The 20,767-nt window shown below is 45.4% G+C and overlaps 1 protein-coding gene across 21 annotated transcripts in view; it reads right to left on the reverse strand.

Annotated features, from left to right (window-relative positions):
* Positions 1-20,767, reverse strand: part of FBRSL1 (fibrosin like 1) — a 717,289-nt gene that overhangs the window by 358,389 nt on the left and 338,133 nt on the right. For 19 of the 21 annotated variants that reach the window (XM_065568032.1, XM_065568034.1, XM_065568031.1 and 16 more), the window contains exons 3-4: positions 17,764-17,865; positions 1,413-1,448 (exon numbers count right to left, since the gene is read on the reverse strand). In XM_065568032.1, coding sequence (XP_065424104.1) covers positions 1,413-1,448; positions 17,764-17,865 — 138 coding nt within the window. The remainder of the gene's footprint in view (positions 1-1,412; positions 1,449-17,763; positions 17,866-20,767) is intronic. The other 2 variants (XM_065568038.1, XM_065568033.1) reach the window with 1 other exon arrangement.

A 20,767-nucleotide genomic window follows, 5' to 3' on the forward strand; every position in this document is an offset into this window, starting at 1 on the left:
AGCCTTTAGACTCCAAATCATGAGATACTATCATGCCAATGCACTTCACACTGCCATTGTGCCTCTGTCACAAGAGTATGTGTGTGATGCTGTCACTCTGAAACTGGGACAGATCTTACAGCTTCCCAATGTTAATGTGTACATCACACCAGCTGGACACGCACAGGTTCCATCACATTACTCAGATAATCTCTCTCTCTCCCCCTCGTGTCAAATGGACAAATGTACAACATACATCATTAAAAAGAATCATTCTCAATTACTTTAAAAGGCTCTGTGTCAGGTTGTTACATCAACCTCATAAACAATATGTAACAACCTGCCCCCCTTTTTAAACTATATTGTTAAAAGGAAGCAGCGGTGGCTCTTGATATAAGACACACATTCCGTGTCATTCACCTAGAAGATAAAACTTACATCGTGATGAACTTGCAACAGGAGTGCCTACTGCCAGTTAGTATATGTAGGGATTGTTAAATGGGTTAACACACTTCTAATTCAGATCATCATACAACTTCACTTACAACCTCTGCACCAGTAATCAGAGAACACATGACTTGATAGGAGACCAGCAATGTCATTACATGCATCTAAATGCCATACATTTCTCCTAAGAGTTGTGTGTAATACAAATCCAGGACTTTAGTGATGTCTTCAATAAACGTATACCTGTGTGTCTCTTGTCTCATATAAATTCCATACAATACACTTGTAGGCCCGATTTTCAGGTGGATGAGTGCAAGGCACATGTACAAACGAGTGCATCACATCTACACGGAAAAATACCATTGTTGTGCATACAAGTCACTTCAAGTATCTGCACATACAAATGGCCAGTTAAAAACCATTGTGGAACTGCATCTGCATGTATCTACTTTTGAACCTCAGGGCCTATAACATTGCCTATAATTATGGCATCCTGGTTTACTGGAGGCAAAAACAATCATGCTACCCGGTTTTCAAATCAAGTAAGATTTATTCTGTTCTGATCAGTTATACAGCACAGTGTTTGCCAGCAAGAGAATTTAACATTTGTTTGGTTTGGTTTTGGGTGGAATATTTTTAAAGGCACAAAGGGGTAGTTAGAAAATCAATGGGAGACAGGCATCTATCTTAGAAAATCTCCTCCTTTTTATTTCTTAAATTTTCATTACCTGATTGACTAGTCAAAAGTAGTTGGGGGGTGGGGGAGAACAGGAAGAAAACAAAATTCCAGAGACCTGAAAATAGGCAATTCAACGTTCTCTCGTGTGCAGAAGGTTTCTCTTGCTAGAAACACAAGACAGTGCTTTGCTCAAAGCTTATTTTTCATGTTTTGTATTCCCTTAGTGTCAGTGGATATGCAACAGGTAATATAAACCTCTGCAATCAACAGCAACAATAGTGAAAGAATTAGCTGTAAAATGACTTACGGAATAGCCTCTTCCTGAAAGCGATTGAGCAGAACTCTGTAGGAGGAAACAATATGCCACAATAAGTAATGCGAGAGATTATGTGTAATGTAATATAAGTAACATTGTGAGATTTCCCCCCCAACCCAATTTTTTTGGGGGAAACTTTACAACTAAGCACCTCTTCAGCTATTTTCTGGCATTCTCCATGTTGCTGCCCCAGTCACTTTGTAACAGTCAAAGAGCATTTACAGGTGCTGCCTCAAAGGCTATTTTAATACTTAAATTGTGACAAACTATAGTGTGTGTGTGTGGGGGGGGGGGGTTATTTGGGGTTCAATAGCTCTTTTCAATTGAGGTGGAGTCTCTCACATTTATTCATAATGTGGCCCACATCTTAGCAGAAGCCCCGATTCAAGAATGTAATCGGGATGTGCTTAAATTCATCCCTATCTAGTACAGAATTTAAGGTTATGTCTACACTACAGCTTATGTCGGTGTAACTTATGTCGCTCAGGGGGGTGATTTATTCACACACACACACACACACACACACACACACACACACACACACACACACACCAAGTGACATAAGTTACACCGACATAAGCGATGGTGTGGACAGCTTCTCCCACCGACATAGCGACTGCCACTCACGGGGGCTGGAGTAGTTAAGCCGACGAAAGGTGGGTGCGGCTGCGCCTTGTAAACACTCTAGTGTAGCCATGCCCTAAGTTTGACTTCAAAGGGTATTTCTACACTGCAATCAAAGGTGTGACAGCAGCAAGTGAAGACTAGGGTGACCAGATGTCCCGATTTTATAGGGACAGTCTCGATATTTGGGGCTTTGTCTTATATAGGTGCCAATTACCCCCTGCCACCTCCTGTCCCGATTTTTCACCCTTGCTATCTGGTCATCCTTGTGCAGACATATTCAAGGTAGCTTTGATCTAGCTCATGTGAATTACAATAACAGAGAAGTTTGGCAGCACAGGTTAGCCCAGGGGTCTCAAACTCAGATGACCCCTAGGGCCGCATGAGAACTAGTGCATTGGCCCGAGGGCCGCATCACTGAACACACACACCCCCCGCCGCTGCCTCTGGCCCCGCCCCCACTCCACTCCTTCCAATTAGGCCCCACCCCTGTCCCACCTCTTCCCACCCCTTCCCTGAAGTCCCCACCCCACCCCTTCCCTGAAGTCCCCACCCCAATGCTGCCCCCAGGGGGTGCAGAAAGGGTGCAGGGTGCAGCGGGGGCTGAGGGCAGGGAATTGAGGTGCAAGAGGTGTGCAGGGTGCTCAGGGCAGGGAGTTGGTGTGTGGGGTACAAGAGGGGTGCGGCAGGGGGTCGGGGTGTAGGGTGCAGCAGGTGGCTCAGGGCAGGGAGTGCAGGAGTGGTGCGGGATGTGGCGGGGGCTCAGGGCAGGGAGTTGGGGTGCAGGAGGGGTGTGGTATGTGGCAGGGGGCTCAGGGAGTTGGGGGTCCAGGAGGGGTACGGGATGTGGCAGGGGGCTCAGGGCAGGGAGTTGGGGGTGCAGGAGGGGTGTGGGATGTGGCAGGGGGCTCAGGGCAGAGAGTTGGGGTGTGGGATGTGGCAGGGGACTCAGGGCAGGGAGTTCGGGTGCAGGCGGGGTGTGGGATGTGGCAGGGGGCTCAGGGAAGGGAGTTGGGGGTCCAGAAGGGGATCAGAGTGTGAGCTCCAGCCTGGTGCCGCTTGCCTAGAGCAGCTCCGGGGTGGCAGCGGCGCTCACTGGGGCCAGGGCAGGCTCCCTGCCTTCCTTGGCCCCGGCTCCGTGCTGCTCCATTCCAGGAAGCAGCTGGAACCGTGTCCCTGCAGCCCCTGGGGGAGACGGAGGGGCTCAGGCTTCTCTGCTTGTGCGGCTCTTGCCGCTCTTCTAGGTACCTCCCACAAAGCTCTCATTGGCCGCAGTTCCCTGTTTCCAGCCCATGGGAGCTGTGGGGGGCGGTGCCTGGAAGGAGGCAATGCCGGAGCCCTCTGCCTCCCTCCCCCTTCCCCCGGCCCAAAGGGGCATGCTGCCTGCTGCTTCAGAGAGCAGCGCAGCGCTTGCAGCATCAGGAGGCAATCCCACGGGTAGGCAAAGGGGCGGGGAGTGGTGTGGGAAGCTTGGCGGGCCGCATGCGGCCCGCAGGCCTCATGTTTGAGACCCCTGGGTTAGCCTCTGATTGCAGTGTAGACATACCTCAAGGGACTTAAGCAGACACTTGGGCCACGTCTACACTACAGATTTAATGAAAAATCCACACCCCCGAGTGATGTAGTTACACCGACCTAACCCCCAGTGTAGACAGCACTATGTCGGCGGGAGAGCTTATCCTGTCCACATAATCCATCTCTGTGAGAGGTCGTAGCTAACTACGCCAACGGGAGAAACTCTCCCATTGGCATAGGAGTGTCTTCACTTAAGCGTTACAGCTGAATTGATGCACCATTTTAAGTGTAGACCTGCCCTTAGGAATCTTGAATTGGGGCCAGACAGATTGTCTCATGGACCACCTCCCCTTCCACTTAAGATCATGCAGCGAGACCTCTCCTCTCACTCACAACCGAGCAAACCCCCTCTACACCGGCCAGTGATTGTACAAACCACCTCCTCTTCCCATTCTTCATTGTGATAGCTCCCTTGTGATAACTGCACTTGCATGGAACAGCAATACTGGGAATGCTCTGATCTATCTTAAGCAGCTTTCGGAAGTCCTGTCCCTTTTGAGTACAATTAAACCTTACTGTAAATTCGCTCTTCATTTCACCTCCCTCCTCCCATCTGCTCTAATCCACCCCTTTCCCCTGCCCATACTTCTCCATGTCTCGGAGCCCCTACTCTCCTCTCCCCTGCACACGCTACTCTGCCACTTGATTCCCTTTCTCCTCTGCTTCACTGGACAGACTGCCCAGCCACCTGGTCCTTTTCTCCCTCTGGATCTGTTGTTGAGCTGTCTCATTGCCTGTTTCTGTGGACTTTACTCTCCCTCTGTGGCTGATACCTCTACTCCTCCTCTTTTGTAACACTGAACCCTAATAGAGGCAACTAGGCTGGTTCCTTCTTCTTGTTCCCAGCTGCTGCTCCAGGCCTCCAGGCTCCTGCTAGAAGCAGCTGGAAGCCAAGAAAAGGAACAAACAGCATGTGACCAGCCAGTCCTCCAGCAATTGGCATGGTCTGAGGATGCTTTACAAGATAGCTATGTTTTATTAACCCCCTTTTACACGCAGGGTAAACCCAGTTATACAAAGGTTAAGAGAACTGCCCAACATGACAGAGCAGTTAGTGGAAGAGCTCAAGATAGAATCCAGGAGTCATAGTTGCCCATTTCTGAGATAATCTAATGGTCCCAGATGCCTTGATATAGCTTAGATGTGGAGTAGAAAAGCATGAGAGAAAACCCACCCATTTTGTCCCAAGTCCAGCTTGTTGAAGGTTTAACTTGAGGACTTGCTTGTCACACTGCAGCTATGACGGGAATCATTTACCACATTACCAGAAGGTTACAAAGCACCGACATCCTGCGTTTTTAATGCTAGGTGACTGCAAAATTGTAATCAGTGGTGATCCCCACTTCCCTCTGTAATTTAACAACAACTATTCTGTATTACCACTCCACATGCTTACTAACAGAAGCCACGCAACTCAGATATCCCCAGATCCTAGGCTTCCAAGCTGCATACGAACAGTGAAGCTTTGACTGAGAGCTCTCTGACAGCAGTAACATAAATTAAATTGCTTACAATGTTTAGGCTTTAGCCTGTCACATATTACACACAGATCTGACCTCTGTCTCTAAACATTACTAAGGGTTCAGGGTTATAAATAAGTCTTTTAATGTAAAGTGGCTGGAAATAAAGCTACTGAGTAATGAAATGAAGGGCAGTAGCATTTATGGGATTTCTGAGCTGCTACCAAAAAAAAAAAAAAAAAAAACCAACAACCCCCAAATACTAATAAACTAAAAACCAGGGAACTCATCATAATGTTAATAACATCACCCCATTTGCAGAAAGATATTCAGCAGATAAATTACATTACCTGTTCTGCCAATTTGATAGCTTGCCCATATAGTCAACATATCAAACATAAAAAATAAGGCATACAAAGAACTGAGAAGGAGGCAACATATTTGCTCAGTAGGGAGGTGAGGGAGGGGGGCTGTATTAACTCTCTTGACCTTTCAGTTTAAATACAGACACTGACAAGGAGTTTAGCAAAACGGAAGAACAGGAGGTTTCATTACCAGCTCCCTTATGGGATTTTAAATGCAGCTCAGAGCATCCTTTGTTTTAAAAAGACAAAAGCAGCAATCAGTGCATAATATGTTGTACCTGAAATAATGATGATCGAATGCCACTTCATTGACATTTTTCACAGCTAAAAAGCTCACTGTTACAAAGATACTCCCCCCCCCCCCCCAAATTTAATATTAACATTTCCTGGACCAGGAAAAGGATATTTTTCTGTTATAGACTTTTCACTGCATATGTAAAGCTAGTCATTGGTAACACTTTGGATCTAATTCTTAACATCCCTTCCAACATCTCATATATTTAGACTCATGTGAGTCCAAGACCCCCGCTTCCACAGCAGTTTGCATGGACGTCCCCTAATATAGGCCTGACTTTTGTTGTTTTCTGGGAGAACCAGGAACATTCTAAGTTCTTTAAAAACAATCCATATCCAACTGCGGCATTCAGAACCTCTAAAAGCCCCAAATGATAAGTGTCGTGAGAGTACCAGAGTAATATCCATGCATTTTGATCTGCATTCCTAGAATGAGATTCTTTTGATTTTACCTCAGGATAATCCATTTAAACACATCAACAGGCCCCAATCCTGAAGCCTTTACTCAACCCTTATGTAATGAATCATCGCTGCATACACAAAGACATGACTGTCAGCAGAAACAGAACTGGGAGCACCAGTTTTAAGAATATAGGCCTCTCCCACTCAAATCAAAGCGAATCATTTTATCTTGTTTTAGTTTTGTTTTTACCAAATAAGCATTTCCCCTGGTTTGCAACCCAAATGACATAATGCTGCACTACTGTGCTGCCTGAAAATGAAAGAGACATGATTTTTTGGTGTGAATTTCACTGGGCAAGCTCTGAGAAACACAAAGTAGTAAACAAACGGTACAAATAACAAGTCATTTGTGAAACAACTAGCAGCGCAAACTTGTTCATATTGCCCACTAAACTGTGTCTACCCTGCTCTAGAGGGGTGACATCTAAGACGCAAGAGGGTAATTCGTGCCCAGTTAATCCTATGCCTGTCTGCCAACGAGGGTGCCAATTAGCATTAATTGTGATAGGATGACACTTTAATACGGGCACCTGTCCATAAGGAACAGAGATGCAAGCAATAATTCTTTCCATGTAGGTCACAAACAAGGTGTCAAATGCCTTCCGGTGATTTTCCAATCTCGAATGGAGTTGAACCATTGACTTTGGGTACGTCTACACAGAAAAACAAACCTCCACTGCAGTGAGTCTCAGGTAGGCTCCTGCTACGTGGTTAAAAATAGCAACATAGATGTTCCCACTCAAGCTGGAGCCTGAGCTCTGAGACCCACACCGTCCTCAACAGGCTTCAGAGCTCCAGCCCAGGCCCGAACATCCACACTGCAATTGTTAGCCCTCTCGCGCATACGCCCTGACCCCGTGAGCCTAAGTCAGTTGATCCGTGCTCAGACTTGCTTCATTGCTTGTAATTTGGGGTGGGGGAGAATCATGACAAAACTATGATTGTGCCAAAGATCTTTAGCTGGATTTTAAGAACTTCTATTAAGAGTTACTCTCTCTCTAGCAATACAAATGTCTTCATCCCACTGTATTTTGATTAAGCAAAAGAGATATCTCCTTTGATAGTTTGGGTAATAGAGTCATGACATAGATTAAAAATTGGGGTCAGAAAAGCTTAATACCAAATAGAGTTAATCTGTCCTTTTTATCTATGAAATTTGCATAGTCCCCATCACTATAGTATCTGAGCAGCTCACAATCTTTAATGTACTTATCCTCAGAACACTTCTGTGAGGAATGGAAGTGCTCTTATTCCCATTCTACAGATGGGGAACTGAGGCACAGAAAGGCTAAGGCCCAAATACACATGAGAGACTTGGAGGTTGTGACACTGAGTGTCGCCCAACTCTTAGAACTCCTAGAAAATCACAGGAACACTGCTATCCACAAAGCCAGAGTTGGACGCCTAGGCTCCTATAGAATGGATGGGGAGAGACAGTAATCTTAGAATGAGATCCACAAAACGAGGGATCCACAAAATTAGGGCCAAAGCTAGCCAATGGCAGATGCCAACAAGATCGGTGTGTGCTAAGCCCTGCCCCTCTTTCAGAGTTCAGTGCCTAAGTCCAGTGCCTATCTCTGCTAGCGATTCATGAACTGGGAGACGATGGGCATTGAGCCACCTAAGTTGCATACAGAACCCAATCCACTAGACATGCTCAGGGGGCTTCTAACTCCATATCAAACTGCCAGGTAGAAGGAAACCTCCCTTGTAACCTTTAGCCTAGTGAATAGGGTATTCACCCGGGATGTGGATACCCTGGATTCAATTCCCCATTCCGCCTGAGGAAAAGAAGGCATCTGCCACCTTGAATGTGAGTGCTCTAACCACCAGGCTATGGAATATTCTTATATGGGTCTCCCTCAGTCTCTCCTATTAAAGTTGTTCCACTTAATTAAATAATTTAATAATTAAATATTAATTGGGCCAGAGATAGAGCTTGAATGACTCAATAGTCTAGTGGTGAGAGCACTCACCCGAGAGGTGGCAGATCCCTGTTCAAATCCCTCCTACCCCACCACCCCCAGCCTCAGAGCAGGCCCACCAGATCAGGCCCTGCATGCAACTTAGGTGGCCGAATGCCTGTCTTTCCCAGTTTGAGACAGATGTCTGGGTGCCTAGAGGGAGGCAGCATTGTGCGCGCTCAGAGGCAAGAACATAGGCACCTAGGGAACTGTTACTGCAAAAACTCAGCCACTGAGTGACTTTAGGATTAGGCGGCAGCTGAGCAGGAATTTTGTGGATCACAGTGGCACCTAAGTACCTTTGTGGAGCCCAGTCTAAGTCACTTGCCCAAAGTGATACTGGAAGTCCATGACAGAGCAGGGAACTGAACCTGGATCTCCTAACTCCTAGGCTAGTGCCCTAATCTCTGAACTATCCGTCTCCTCTCTAGAACACAGGTCCAAATTTATCTTCCCCACAGTCCATACAGCATGATGTTGTTAGCCAGCACTGAGAAGAATTAATAAATAATCCCGATAAAACTAATTTTTGGTTTAATTTCTATTCAGGGAAACTTACCTCAGACGGCCCCATGCCATTTATCCAGTTTTATAGGCAGGATGAGTTGAGATACAAGGAGGCAAAATTCTCCATCTATCCATCCAGGCATTTATAACACTCTTATCACCATCATGTTAGTTCAACTTCAGCCTTTAAATACTGGTGGGATCTAGTATTTCTATTTCCCAGGATGGGCTTTAAAAACCAGACCTCACTCTTTGGATGGGAGGGAGGGGACAACAGAGGCCGGCAATAAGCCTGTAGTTTAACCAGGAGCGTCTTTATGCAATTAGTCACACCCCTCTCTGTGCTAATGCAATGAGGTCAATTGACTTGCCAAACGTCAGACAGTGCGTCAAGTATTCATTCAGATTAGAAACTAGGACCTGCCTGGATAACCACACCACAATGTGATTTCTGGATGTTATGCAAAACTTGCTTCATCTTCTCTCTTTAATTTTCCCATTTTATATGCTCATATAAACAAAGGGGTTTCAATGTTTGCAACAGTTAAAAACTAAACGGATTTCTTAATGGATACAAAATTATGTAAGTTCTAAATTTCTGTAATTGGCTTGACAAGCCTTTAGGAAAAAGAGAGCCTCCTATGAAAGAGGATATTAGAATCCCAGCACTAGCAGCCACAGAAAGGACAAGGAAAGAGAACTGATGACTAGTGATGGTCAGATGGAGCCTAGAAAGCTATTTGCCATGGAAAAACACAGAATTTGCATTTTTACAGAGAATCTTTAGTTTTTACATTTTGTGAAAAAAATAAACACATATACAGTTATCCGATCTAAATGGTACCGGGGCTGGATCGGATAATAAAACATTCGGATAATCAGGAGAATGGGCAGGGATCTGCTGTCAGCTCTGGGTGGCAGGGCTCTGGCTCTCAACTTACAATACATCATTGTGTTCAACTGACACCTATATATACAGTGTGGCTAGAGAAACTAAAGTTCAGCACAGGGGTCGGCAACCTCTGGCACGCAGCTCGCCAGGGTAAGCATCCTGGCGGGCCGGGCCAGTTTGTTTACCTGCTGCATTGGCAGGTTCGGCCTATCACGGCTCCTACTGGCCGCGGTTCGCCGTCCCAGGCCAATGGGGGTGGCGGGAAGCCACGGCCAGCACATCCCTCGCCCGCGCTGACCCCTGGTTGCCGACCCCTGGTTCAGCGTTTCATTTTAATCGCAGAAAAATGCGGATTTGTTTTTTTTTTAAATCGGAGAATTTTGCTTTTCTTTATCATGGAAAACTAGGATCCCTGGTGATGTGTGAACCTTATTCCATATACTGCATTCTGGGCAATAACATGAGATGACGGTTTCTAAAACTAAACTGGTTTTTATTGAGAGAACTATTTAGAAATGCTACAACTGCAACTGGCATTCAAGCCATGTGCAAACAGACTGGATTTTTGGTGCCTCCTACAAAACTCTGCCCTCCTGAAACCTGGGCTCCTCCCTCCATATTCCACGCAGGCTGCTGCAAATCTCACTACAGGTTCAGCTTGGGTAACAAGTGTCACCAACTCTCACAATTTTTGCAATGTTTGAGGCTTTGTTTAGAGCCCCAGCACCTAGAAACAACTCATTATATAAGAATCTAAACTTACATTTGTTTTAAAAGAAGCAAGTTTCTAGTACTCATACTTGCAGAGAAAAGCTTGAAAATGTGACTCAAAAGCATCCTCGAGGGTCAAAAACCAAGAAGCAACATTAAATAACCCCAAATTTACTATTTTGGGTTAAAAAATCATGATTTTTAAGCCAATCTCATTATTTATGGGGTCATGGTTTGATAACTTTTGGGGTTACCAGTACAGAGTACCCACCTCCCAAATAACACCACTCCACTCTTATCTAGCATTTCTCAAAGAGCGCTATACAAATCAGTATAATTCATCCTCATATCACCCTGCAAAAGCCAGTCAGTAAAATGTGTTTCCCCATTTCACACATGGGGAAACTTCAGCTGAGAAATCTGGGCCCTGAGCACCCAGCAGTTTTCACTGAGTTCAACTGGAGCTATAGGGTATGTCTACATTGCAAAGAAAAACCCACAGCACCAAGTCTTAGAGCCCAGGTCCATTGATTTGGGCTCGTGGGGTTCAGGCTGTGGGGCTAAAAGTAGCAGTGTAGACGTTCCCCCTTGGGCTAGAGCCTGGGCTCTGAAATTGGATGAGCTGGGAGGGTCTCAGAGCCTGGGCTCCAGCCTGAGTGGGAATGTCTACGCTACTATTTTTAGCCCAAGCCTCACGAGCCTAAGTCAGTTGACCTGGCCTCTGAGACTTGGCACCACAAGTTTTCCTTTACAGTGCAGACACACCCTTAGATGCTAAGCCCTTCTCAAAGTCAGGCCCAAGATGAGTTGGCCCAGGCCACGCAGGAAGTCAGTGGAAGAACTGCGACTCTGCTTCAGAAGTTCTCAATTCTGAGGCTTGGGCTAACATTGTAAGGTCACACTTCCCCCTGTAATAAAAGACCCTCTCCCTTCTCTTCTCTCCCAACTCAGCTAAATCCTCTTTCCTTTTCATGACCTTGCTTTCACCCCTGTTAACTCTTGCTCCTCCTTTACTATACTCCTGTCCATAGCTTGTTAGTGAATCTCTGCTCAGCGTACAGTCATGGTGTGGGGCTTCTAAATTGGTTCTCTCGTGACCATTATCCATAGGCAGTCCTTGGCTGGTAGGCATCTGTGCATACATCCATTTTAGCACTGTTGCTCTCCCTCTGGGGCCAGATCAATAGTCAATCAAGAAAACATGAGGATGCTAAACAAAATTTCAGATGCTATGCAACTTTCCATACACAACTCTGCCAACATACTTCTATCTCAACTGACGATACCTTCTGTTATTCCTGTCCTCCCACATAAGCTTTGTTAATGCATCCAACTCCTGACTTGCACTGTCCTCTGCTAGCCATTCCTCAGCCCCACAACAGCACGTGAATGCACCTCCAACTTGACTTGCAATTCCTCCTACTATTAAATTACAACTAGCACTATTTATTTGTATTACAACAGCATCCAGCAGTCCCATTCAGGATCAGGACCCCATTGTGTCAGCGGCTGTATAAATGTGAAATAAGGGAGAACATCTGCCCCAAAGAGCTTACTGTCTAAATATTGGAAGTTTACGCTTCCGATGGAGCTCCTCCAATGCACCATCTTCCCAGGCTACATCACCTTTGCTATTCCATTCCTGAGCCCCAAAGAGCACTATCAATGCATCTTATTCCTCACCTGTAAGCACACTACACTATTTCTCTTCCAAACCCCTTCCTCTATCCCGAGCTAAGACTGTGAACTAACATGTGCCAAACTATGTGATGGTTTTGTGAAGTGGACAAATAAGGGTGGAGACCACAGGATTCTTTTATGCTTCTGATGTTTGATCATTGTCCTGGGAAAGGACTTAAGCCCCAGGCATACCCAATAGATCATCAGCTTGGCATACAGTATTGCACTTGCTATTACACCTGCAGCTGCTTTCATCCATCTGCCCCAGCAGTGGGCAGTGTAGTACAAAGTGTAGGAACATGAAGGGGAGAAAAACAATAAGCCTGATAGAACACAAAGAAGAGCAGTTCACAATACATGTGCAGCTGGAAAATCACTAGGGCTTTAGTGTACACCTCTACCGGAGAAAGGATTTCACATCTAGACTATGTAATATGTTAAACACTGATCCAAAAACGGATCCAAAAACATTCAAGGAAGGGGGTGGCGGGCGGGCGGGGGGGGGGGGGGGGGGGGATGGACTCCGCATTTCTGCTTTTGAGACACAGGGATTTCTGTTTGCTTGTTACATTGTAAAAATGTTTTCAAAGCAGGCAGCTGGGAGAAAAGAGAGAAAAAGCCCAAAATGACTTACTACAGGGGCTTGTATTTTTGTGCACGGCCTAAGTCAATCTCCTGAAAAAGAGAGTTTTGTCTCTAAAGTGGCCAGCACCTCTTGCAACATATTTCCTAATCAGCTAGTATTTATGGTCGATATTTTATATTTCCAATTTCCCCCTAAGGGCTCATGAGAAAGCAGCACACCTGCCAACCTTTTCAGCTGGGCCAATAATTGCCAATTTGCTCTTTGCCTTAGTATATCACTCAATTTAGCCCTTGCTGTGCCCTGCATACATCCTCATTCATCTAGGTGCCCCCATGACAATTAGAGTGTTAGCTTCAGCTAACTAGGGCAACTATTCTACTAGGGTTGGAAGACAATTATTAGTCTATTTTCCCATCTTGTGGCAACAAAATTGAGAATCCATGACAATTACATTCAGCAATTCTGTCCTCTGCTGCCTCCTCTTCTCCCTCTCCCCACCTTGCGAATATTTCAAATTATCACAGCTCTACTAGCACATTCAAATTTTCCACGTTCACAGGGAGTGAGGGTTCTATTTAAATGATAATGAGGGACGATCCATTCAATTTAGTGAGGGAGAAAATCCATTAAAATTCAGGCAGTTCTTAAGCTGATGGGTCAAGAAAAAGATAAAACCTTTTTTAAAGCCATTATACAAAGGTCTGTGTAGATTTTTTACACTGTTTGGGACATCAGAAAAGATTAGGACAATTACAGAAGGGAGGGAGAGCAAAACCCAAACCTCCCAGTTTTACTTGGGTCAACACAACAAGCAGCAATGGGGCTTATCTGTCTCTTAGTTCTTTGCTAACTTTCAATTACCTTACTATGAAAGATAGCAGAAAAAAATCCTGTTTTGGAAAGCAGCTGTTGACTTTGTGTTCTAAAGGAACCTGCTAGGACACCAAGAACATGTGTTGCAGAGACCTTTGCTTTGTAATAAATTAAAAGGGAATTTACCGTTGACCATTCCAAGTACAAACAAGTGTAAATTCTCATCCTTCCCCACCCCTTTAAAAAAGAATTATTTGTCATGCAAACATTGGTTAAAACTTCGTTTTCCCATAATAGGCTTATCATATCGATGAGAAACCAGTCCCAGCAAATCAAACCTTTGCAGTCAGAGATAATTTCACTAGATCAAAATATACATTTTCCCCTCAACAATCTATAATAAATGGCACTCCCAGCAACATCTGGAAAGATGCACTGTACAACACAGAGTGTTACTGGTATACTATAAAGCTTTAGTGCTCTTTCCACAAGGAAATTTCACTGTGCCAAAGCAGAGTGTGTGTGAGAAAGGGGGCGTGCATGTGTGTGTGTGTGTGTGTGTGTGTGTGTGTGTGTGTGTGTGTGTGTGTGAGAGAGAGAGAGAGAGAGAGAGAGAGAGAGAGAGAGAGACACACACACACACTCAGTCAATCACTTCACTTCAGTTTCCTATAGGGTGTAATTATTTCATGACAGACCAGGCCACCTCTTGCCTTCATGGTCCATCAGAGACTAAAGACATGCATTAATGTAAATAAAACACATCTTACTGGCACCCCATTAAATAAGTCATCTCAAGAAACAATTCATACAGAGAAACGAAGTTGCTCCTAATAGCACCTCCTAAATGCAGAACTGCACTGAAGTGAGAGAGGAGCAGCCAAGGAATGCCACAAAGGAATGTGCGTGATGGCCCTACAGTGCTCCCAGAGCAGTAACTTTAACGCATACATCCTTCTGCACACCTGCTGTGCCACAGTATAGCAGCCAAATCTGCTAGCACCTGCTTCATTTACTCTGGTTGTTGCTACAAGTTAATAGGGATGGAGGTGGGAGAAGAAGGCATTACAAAGCAGGCATCACAAGACTGTTTTGAGCCCAAACACACTGAGAAACAGCAGGACAGCTAGTCAGACTGAGCAAGCAATGGGCCAGATGCCTGAGGCAGCATGATATGTCAGCAAGAAAAAGTAACCGCTCTAGGACAATTGCGTTTCAGAGCCTCAATTTGTAATCCCTCCAGCAGCCCCTAAGGGGGAAGAAAATAAAACCCCTTCCCTTTACATCTTTAGTGCACGATGGGGGTTTAATCCTCTGAGTGCCACACATAAGGGGTCAAGTCACTTCAACTGCACACCATCCATTTGAAGGATACGCCAGGAGATGCATCTATAGAGCCATATGGGGGCCTTATCGGATGGACAGTAGAATCCTATGTTAATCCACACTCCTCATAGCATGCACACAAAAAATCTTGGGTCTTCTTCCCCACTTCTCTGCAAAAGTGTACCAGCAGATTGCAACAGTGCAGCCTTTGAAGGATTACTTTGTAACTGTTACTAAATAGGCTACCAGACATTTACTACCTTGTGATGAATTGTTGTGAAAAGTAAATTAAAACTGAACTGCAATCATCAAATAACGAACAAAGTGCATTTTGTGATTCATAAACCTCGCTCTTCAAACAATGTAATTAGTCACTAACTGGAAAAATTCCATCATTTGTAATGGGTCGCTGGGTCATTAGAGCAACATAAGCGAGGTTCTACTGTATGCTCCTACCCATAGGCACCATGGCTGGAAGTCTCCAAGGAGACTGGAAGAGTTGAACACCCGACTCACACTGAATTTCCTTGGATGAATAACTCCCTGTGAGAAGCCTACGGAGTTAGACACCCAATAAAATTCAATGAAGGTCAAATTCTTTAGGCTCTCATGCCGTAACATTGTGGGCAGGGGCGGCAGGTTTGTATAATTTTTGGTGGTGCCCAGAATGGGTCCAAAACCGCGCCCGCGTGCCCCCCCCCCCTGCGCCTTGTAAGCTGATTTAAAAAAAAATGTAAAAATGTGCAGGCTCTGGGGTAGGCTGGGGATGAGGGGTGTGGGCTTGGGCAGAGGGCTGGGGTGGGGGCTGTAGGACAGGGCTGGGAATGAGAGGTTCACGGTGCAGGAGGGGGCTCAGGAGGGGGCAGACGGTTGGGGTGTGAGGGGGTGCAGACTCTGGGGTGGGGTGGGGCCAGGGATGAGGAGTTTGGGGTGCAGGCAGGCTACTCCTGGCTGGGGCAGCACTCACCTCGCACCACTATCACTGCACATGCTCCTAGGGCCCCTCTCAGGTCCAGGAAGTTCCTTTGCCTCCCCTGTGGTGGGTGCAGGGGGAGGGGGGTTGCCATCACCTGTGCACCTCCTCCCCTGCTGCTGCCCCTCACTGTAGCTGGAGGATGGGGCTGCCTCTTGCCCAGTGTGGGGCAGAAGCAGTGACTGCTGGTGGGGGGCCCCCCTGTGCTGGTAGAGGGTCCCACTGGAAAAGGAAGGGTCCGTCCATCCGAGGCGGAAGGGCAGGGTCAGCCTGCCCTGGCACTAGTGGGGGGGGCGCTAGGACCCTGCGGAGGCAGTTGATGCCGGGAGCCGGCAGAGCAAGCACAGCACGGAGCTGCAAGGCGCAGCTGCCCAGGGCACAGGCAGGGACGCTCGGGGAGGCATGCAGGGGCGGCAGGCGGGGCTGGGAGAGAGAACCAGCCCCGAACATTGGTGGAGCCGGGCCTCCGTTGCTCTGAATATTGCTGGCGCCCGGGCACCACGGGCCCATATAACTCGCCGCCCTGATGGTGGGTGGGAAGAGAAAATAGCTCTCTCCCCACCTACAATGTTATAGGCGCCTCCAAGAACCTGTGACACTGGCTAACCAGTTGCCATCTAAATACTTTGACCTAAACTACTCAAACCAATCGGTAGGTCTGAATCTTTTATTCCCCCCCTCCCCCCAAGCTGTATTGAGCAGCATCAGTGTTACCAGCTGCCTCAGATCACATACTTGTCAAGAATGACTAGAGGAAGAGAATCATGAAAAAAAAAAAAAAAGACTATTACTGTCCAAACACACACAGTCAAAAACACACACACAAGATGATTTGCCCTTAAGGGATTTTCCCCCCCTTTTTCTTCTCCAGTGTGCTCAGATTCTTTATCCTAGAAGCAAATCACAGGGACAGCTTTTTTTTTTTTTTTCCCCTTCCTCCCACCATGTAGGCTGTTTACAGCACCCCATTCACACTCAAAACATGTAGAGAGAATTTTCCCCCGTCACATTTCCCTGTCAGAGCTGTCAAGCCGAATCCCGCTTTAATCTGCCAGAAGCACTTTTCTGCTGACATTTTTAATAAATACTTTCAGCTTTTAAACACATTTGTGGGAGCCATTTTTCCCCTCTTTCTTTTTCCCCCCCTTCTTCTCCTGTAGAATGGGCTCTGAAAGCCTTAATGGCAAATACATTACACTTATCAAAGGCTTTTTTCCCCCTCCTTCCTTTTGCATCCTGAAGCAGAGGTAGTGTTTTCAATTTTAAAGCTAAATTAACTGTCCAATTGAATTTGGCTGGTGTGAGCCGTTTTCTGTGACAGGTTTTAGTTATGAAGCATATTTTACATTAATAGAACTCAACATGAAAACTGCTCGCCCTGGGATTTCTGTGGCTTGCCATTGAAATGTTAAATTTAATATTTCAGACATGCTTGTGCCAGCGTTTGATTATTGTTCTTCATTTAAATCTCTCCTAACGGGAAAGGTCCTAATTAGTAAAAAATCATGTTTTAATGAAGGCGAAATGCTAATTGCTAACACAAAAAGCCTTCACATAAAATTATCCCAGCACTGCCATTGATTTCTTGGTGACTAAAAAGCCCATTTGTGTGTTTACACACGAAGGCACCATTTACTTTTGTTTTATCATAACATTTCACTCAACGTAGAGTTGAGTTTCCTGAGAGAAAGGCAGCTCTCCACCACCACTCAAAAAATGCTCATCTTTCAGAGGCAGGAAGCATAACAATAGGTGAGCCAGCTTCGCATCCACCATAATTCTATGCAGAAGCTAAAAACAAAAGCATCGGTAAAAAGCTTTTTACACAACTTTTTTCTTTACAAAAATCTCAAGCCATCTTTCCCCTCAGGAATAACAATTCCATTTTGTTTTCCCATCTCTGATCTTTCACTTATCATATTATTTGCACCATGATTATAGTGTTTGCAAGGCAGCTCAACCACTTATGCCATAACATTCAATCATGACATAAAAAAAAGTTATTACACAGTGACCTCTGGATGCCAACATTTGTTCAGCGAGATTTATGAAAAGCCATGTCAGCAGCGGGAATTGCTGCAATGAAGCAGCGCTTGATTCTGGTACTTACATCACTGAGACGGTCCCTCGAGCTGCTCCGCTGAGAGCTTGTGGCCTCCCTGATGCTGTCTTCTTCGCTATTTCTGCCACTTCTGCTTGCAGGGACCTTCATCTAGAGGGAGCAAACGAAAAACAAATAGAGGATTTTCAGGCACTGCTGCATCAACTGTTCCTGAGGTCACCAAACGCAGTTTCTCAAATGTGTTCACACCTATAATTTCACTGCAGTGTGGAGAAGATGCTCTTGAGTTCATGAGACTTTTCCAAAGGGTGGCTTACCCACTTGTTTCTGCATCCCTTTCTGTTAGCATTCAAGGAACAGGTGAATTTAGCACTCAGGGAAGTGGGACAGGCTGAGCCAAGTAGCTCTGATCAGGTAGACAATAGGCAAATTTCCCTCACAATCTACTACTAATGCACCTCAATTCAGACCTCAACCACTTCAGTATTGAACATACTCCTAACTGTGTGGAATTATTATTAATATACACATGTCTAAGGCTCCCATCCCCATACTGAGCTACCATTACTTGTTTAGAAGTACATTGGGGTCTCAAAAGAAACAAAGCTCCCCTCACCTCCCTAATAGAGTGAAACTGCTTATTTATGTGGAATAAAATTTACTGTGTGATATATTACTGTGGAGTCTCCAGTCAGTATGCAGTAACATTATGTAATAAAATAAGTCATAGTTCTGTACTGAGACAAATCAACTCATTTCTCGAAAATCTACCATTACCTCACAAGCTTCAATGTATTTTTCCAGACAATGTATGTATTTAGCCCTCTGAGGTAGCGAAATGCTTTTATCCTCATTTTACAGATCAGCAACTGAGTCAGAGAGAGGCTTATGGGCCAGATTTTTAAAGGTATTTAGACACCAAACAGGATTTTCAAAAGCATCTAGACACCTAAACCTCTTGGATTTCAATGTGTGTTAGGTGCCTAGATGCTTTTGAAAATCACACTAGGAGCCTAAATGCCTCTTAGGGATGTCTGGCAGAGCAGGAAATTGAACATAGGTCTCCTAAATCCTAGGCTAGTTCCCTAACCACTGGGCTATCCTTCCACCCTCATCGCCTTTTCACTTGTGATCTTGATTACATTTGAACCTAGAACACTAAGTGAAAGGGATAATGTCTCAAATCACAGCAATACCAGTACTTCATTCTGCAAAGACTCTAAAAGGAAAGGGGGAGGAAGAACAGAGCTGAAATGTCATTCACTGCCACATTCCTGGGATCATCTACTAACAAATTATTCTGTTAATTTCCTTGTGAAATACTGGGTGGAAGGAAGTGTTTAATTTATTAATAGGTTCTATTCATATCAGTCTGCTTCTATTTAAATTACACTATTTAAAATGTTGGTTTGTACAAATTGGTACTTTTAATGGCCATAAAATTCCCTTGTTTCCCTGGGTGCAATTTCATTGCATAATCTGCAGTTCAATGGCCAGAGACAATCGCTGGTGGTTCCAGCACACGTTAGCACCTTCCGAGGGCATTGTCACTCCATGCCCATGGAGACAGCGCCCTTCAGTACAACACTGAGGTGCTTCAGTGCACACACTCAACAGTGAAATGCTCTAGTACATCCTGTACAAAGCCCCCATTCAACGCTTGGTACTGTGGCAGTTAAAATGCCTCGGTTTCTTCTCAATGAATGTGCAGGGCACTGTTCCCAGACTGAGGCCAACTACTGAGCTAGTCTGGAGAATATAATACTGCTTAGCTTCAGAGAGGGTCCCGTGCAGGGTTGAGATTACAGCACATCTGGACATGTCCAAAGGCGGGGGAGAGGAGGAGAGAAAAGAGAGAGAGAGAGAGAGAGAGAGAGACAGTAAAAGAGTCCACCATTCCCAACGTTACTAATTCCTTAATCTCAAACTCAAATATTCACCAGAAACACATAACAAGACTAAAACCTCCGAAGTTAAAGGTCTCACCCAGTCTGTTACTGAAGAGAACACAATCTTTCTTGAGCAGTAGTATGTCCCCCTGTTCCCTCACCTGACCTGTTTCCCTTTAATAAACTTTGGAGGAAAGAAACTACACCTACACATAGGAACAAATTGAGACAATTTGACCTGACAAGGTCTTGCACGGGCAAACAAATTAGCAGCATCACTGCTGCCATTAACCTTTCCGAGTAAATATCAATTATTAAACTTGCTGTACTACCTCTGTCCCCCGTTTGCTGCTGTGAATTAAGAGGGTCATCAGCCTTTTTGACAGATCTTGTTCATTTACACCTGCTGCCTGCCAGCAGGGAAGCCCACACACCCGCAGCCTGAGTGCTGAGCCAAGCTGCTTTAATTCATCAGTAATTACCCTAATGAGCCACATGCAGGACTGAACTAGGAGGACAAGGAGTTCTGCTAAATGGATGCATCGGTTTCATGGGCACTTTCTGCAGATCTGGAGATTAGTGAACTGGTCCAAAGCTTGTTTCTTGAAGTTGCTCCTGGCTTGACTGCTTGATTTTTAATCAGTTTCTCTGGATGTTGCTGTTTCAGCTATAAAAATTCCCTCTGGCTGTATCCTTGAGTTGAGTCTTACTTTGCAAACAGACATCCCTTTGAATGGTCCTAGCCCTAGGAGACCATGAAATCTTTGCACAAAAGCCCCAAATGTAACAAAGCCAGAGGATGCACACTTTCACCCTGTTTTGTTGCTTCACAATGGGTCTTCGGCAGGATCTGAACCTGGACTTTCCACACTGTAGCACAGACTTGCGCCATTTGGTCACAAGAAGTAATTTAGGCTACGTCTACACAGCTCAGTGCTCTAAGATGCACTGTGTAGTCGCTCTATCGCCAGGCGAGAGCTCTAACAGCAATAAAACAAAACCACCCCAAACAAGGGGTGGTAGCTTAGCGCTGTCTACACTAGCGCTTTTCAGTGCTAAAACTTTTGTCGCTCGGGGTGTGTGTGTGTTTTTTTACACCCCAAGCGACAAAAGTTTTAGCACTGGAAGTGTCAGTGTAGACACAGCCTTCGTTGACTGGCAGC

The sequence above is a fragment of the Chrysemys picta genome, chromosome 15 (genome assembly GCF_011386835.1).
Source record: "Chrysemys picta bellii isolate R12L10 chromosome 15, ASM1138683v2, whole genome shotgun sequence".
Classification (NCBI taxonomy): domain Eukaryota; kingdom Metazoa; phylum Chordata; order Testudines; family Emydidae; genus Chrysemys; species Chrysemys picta.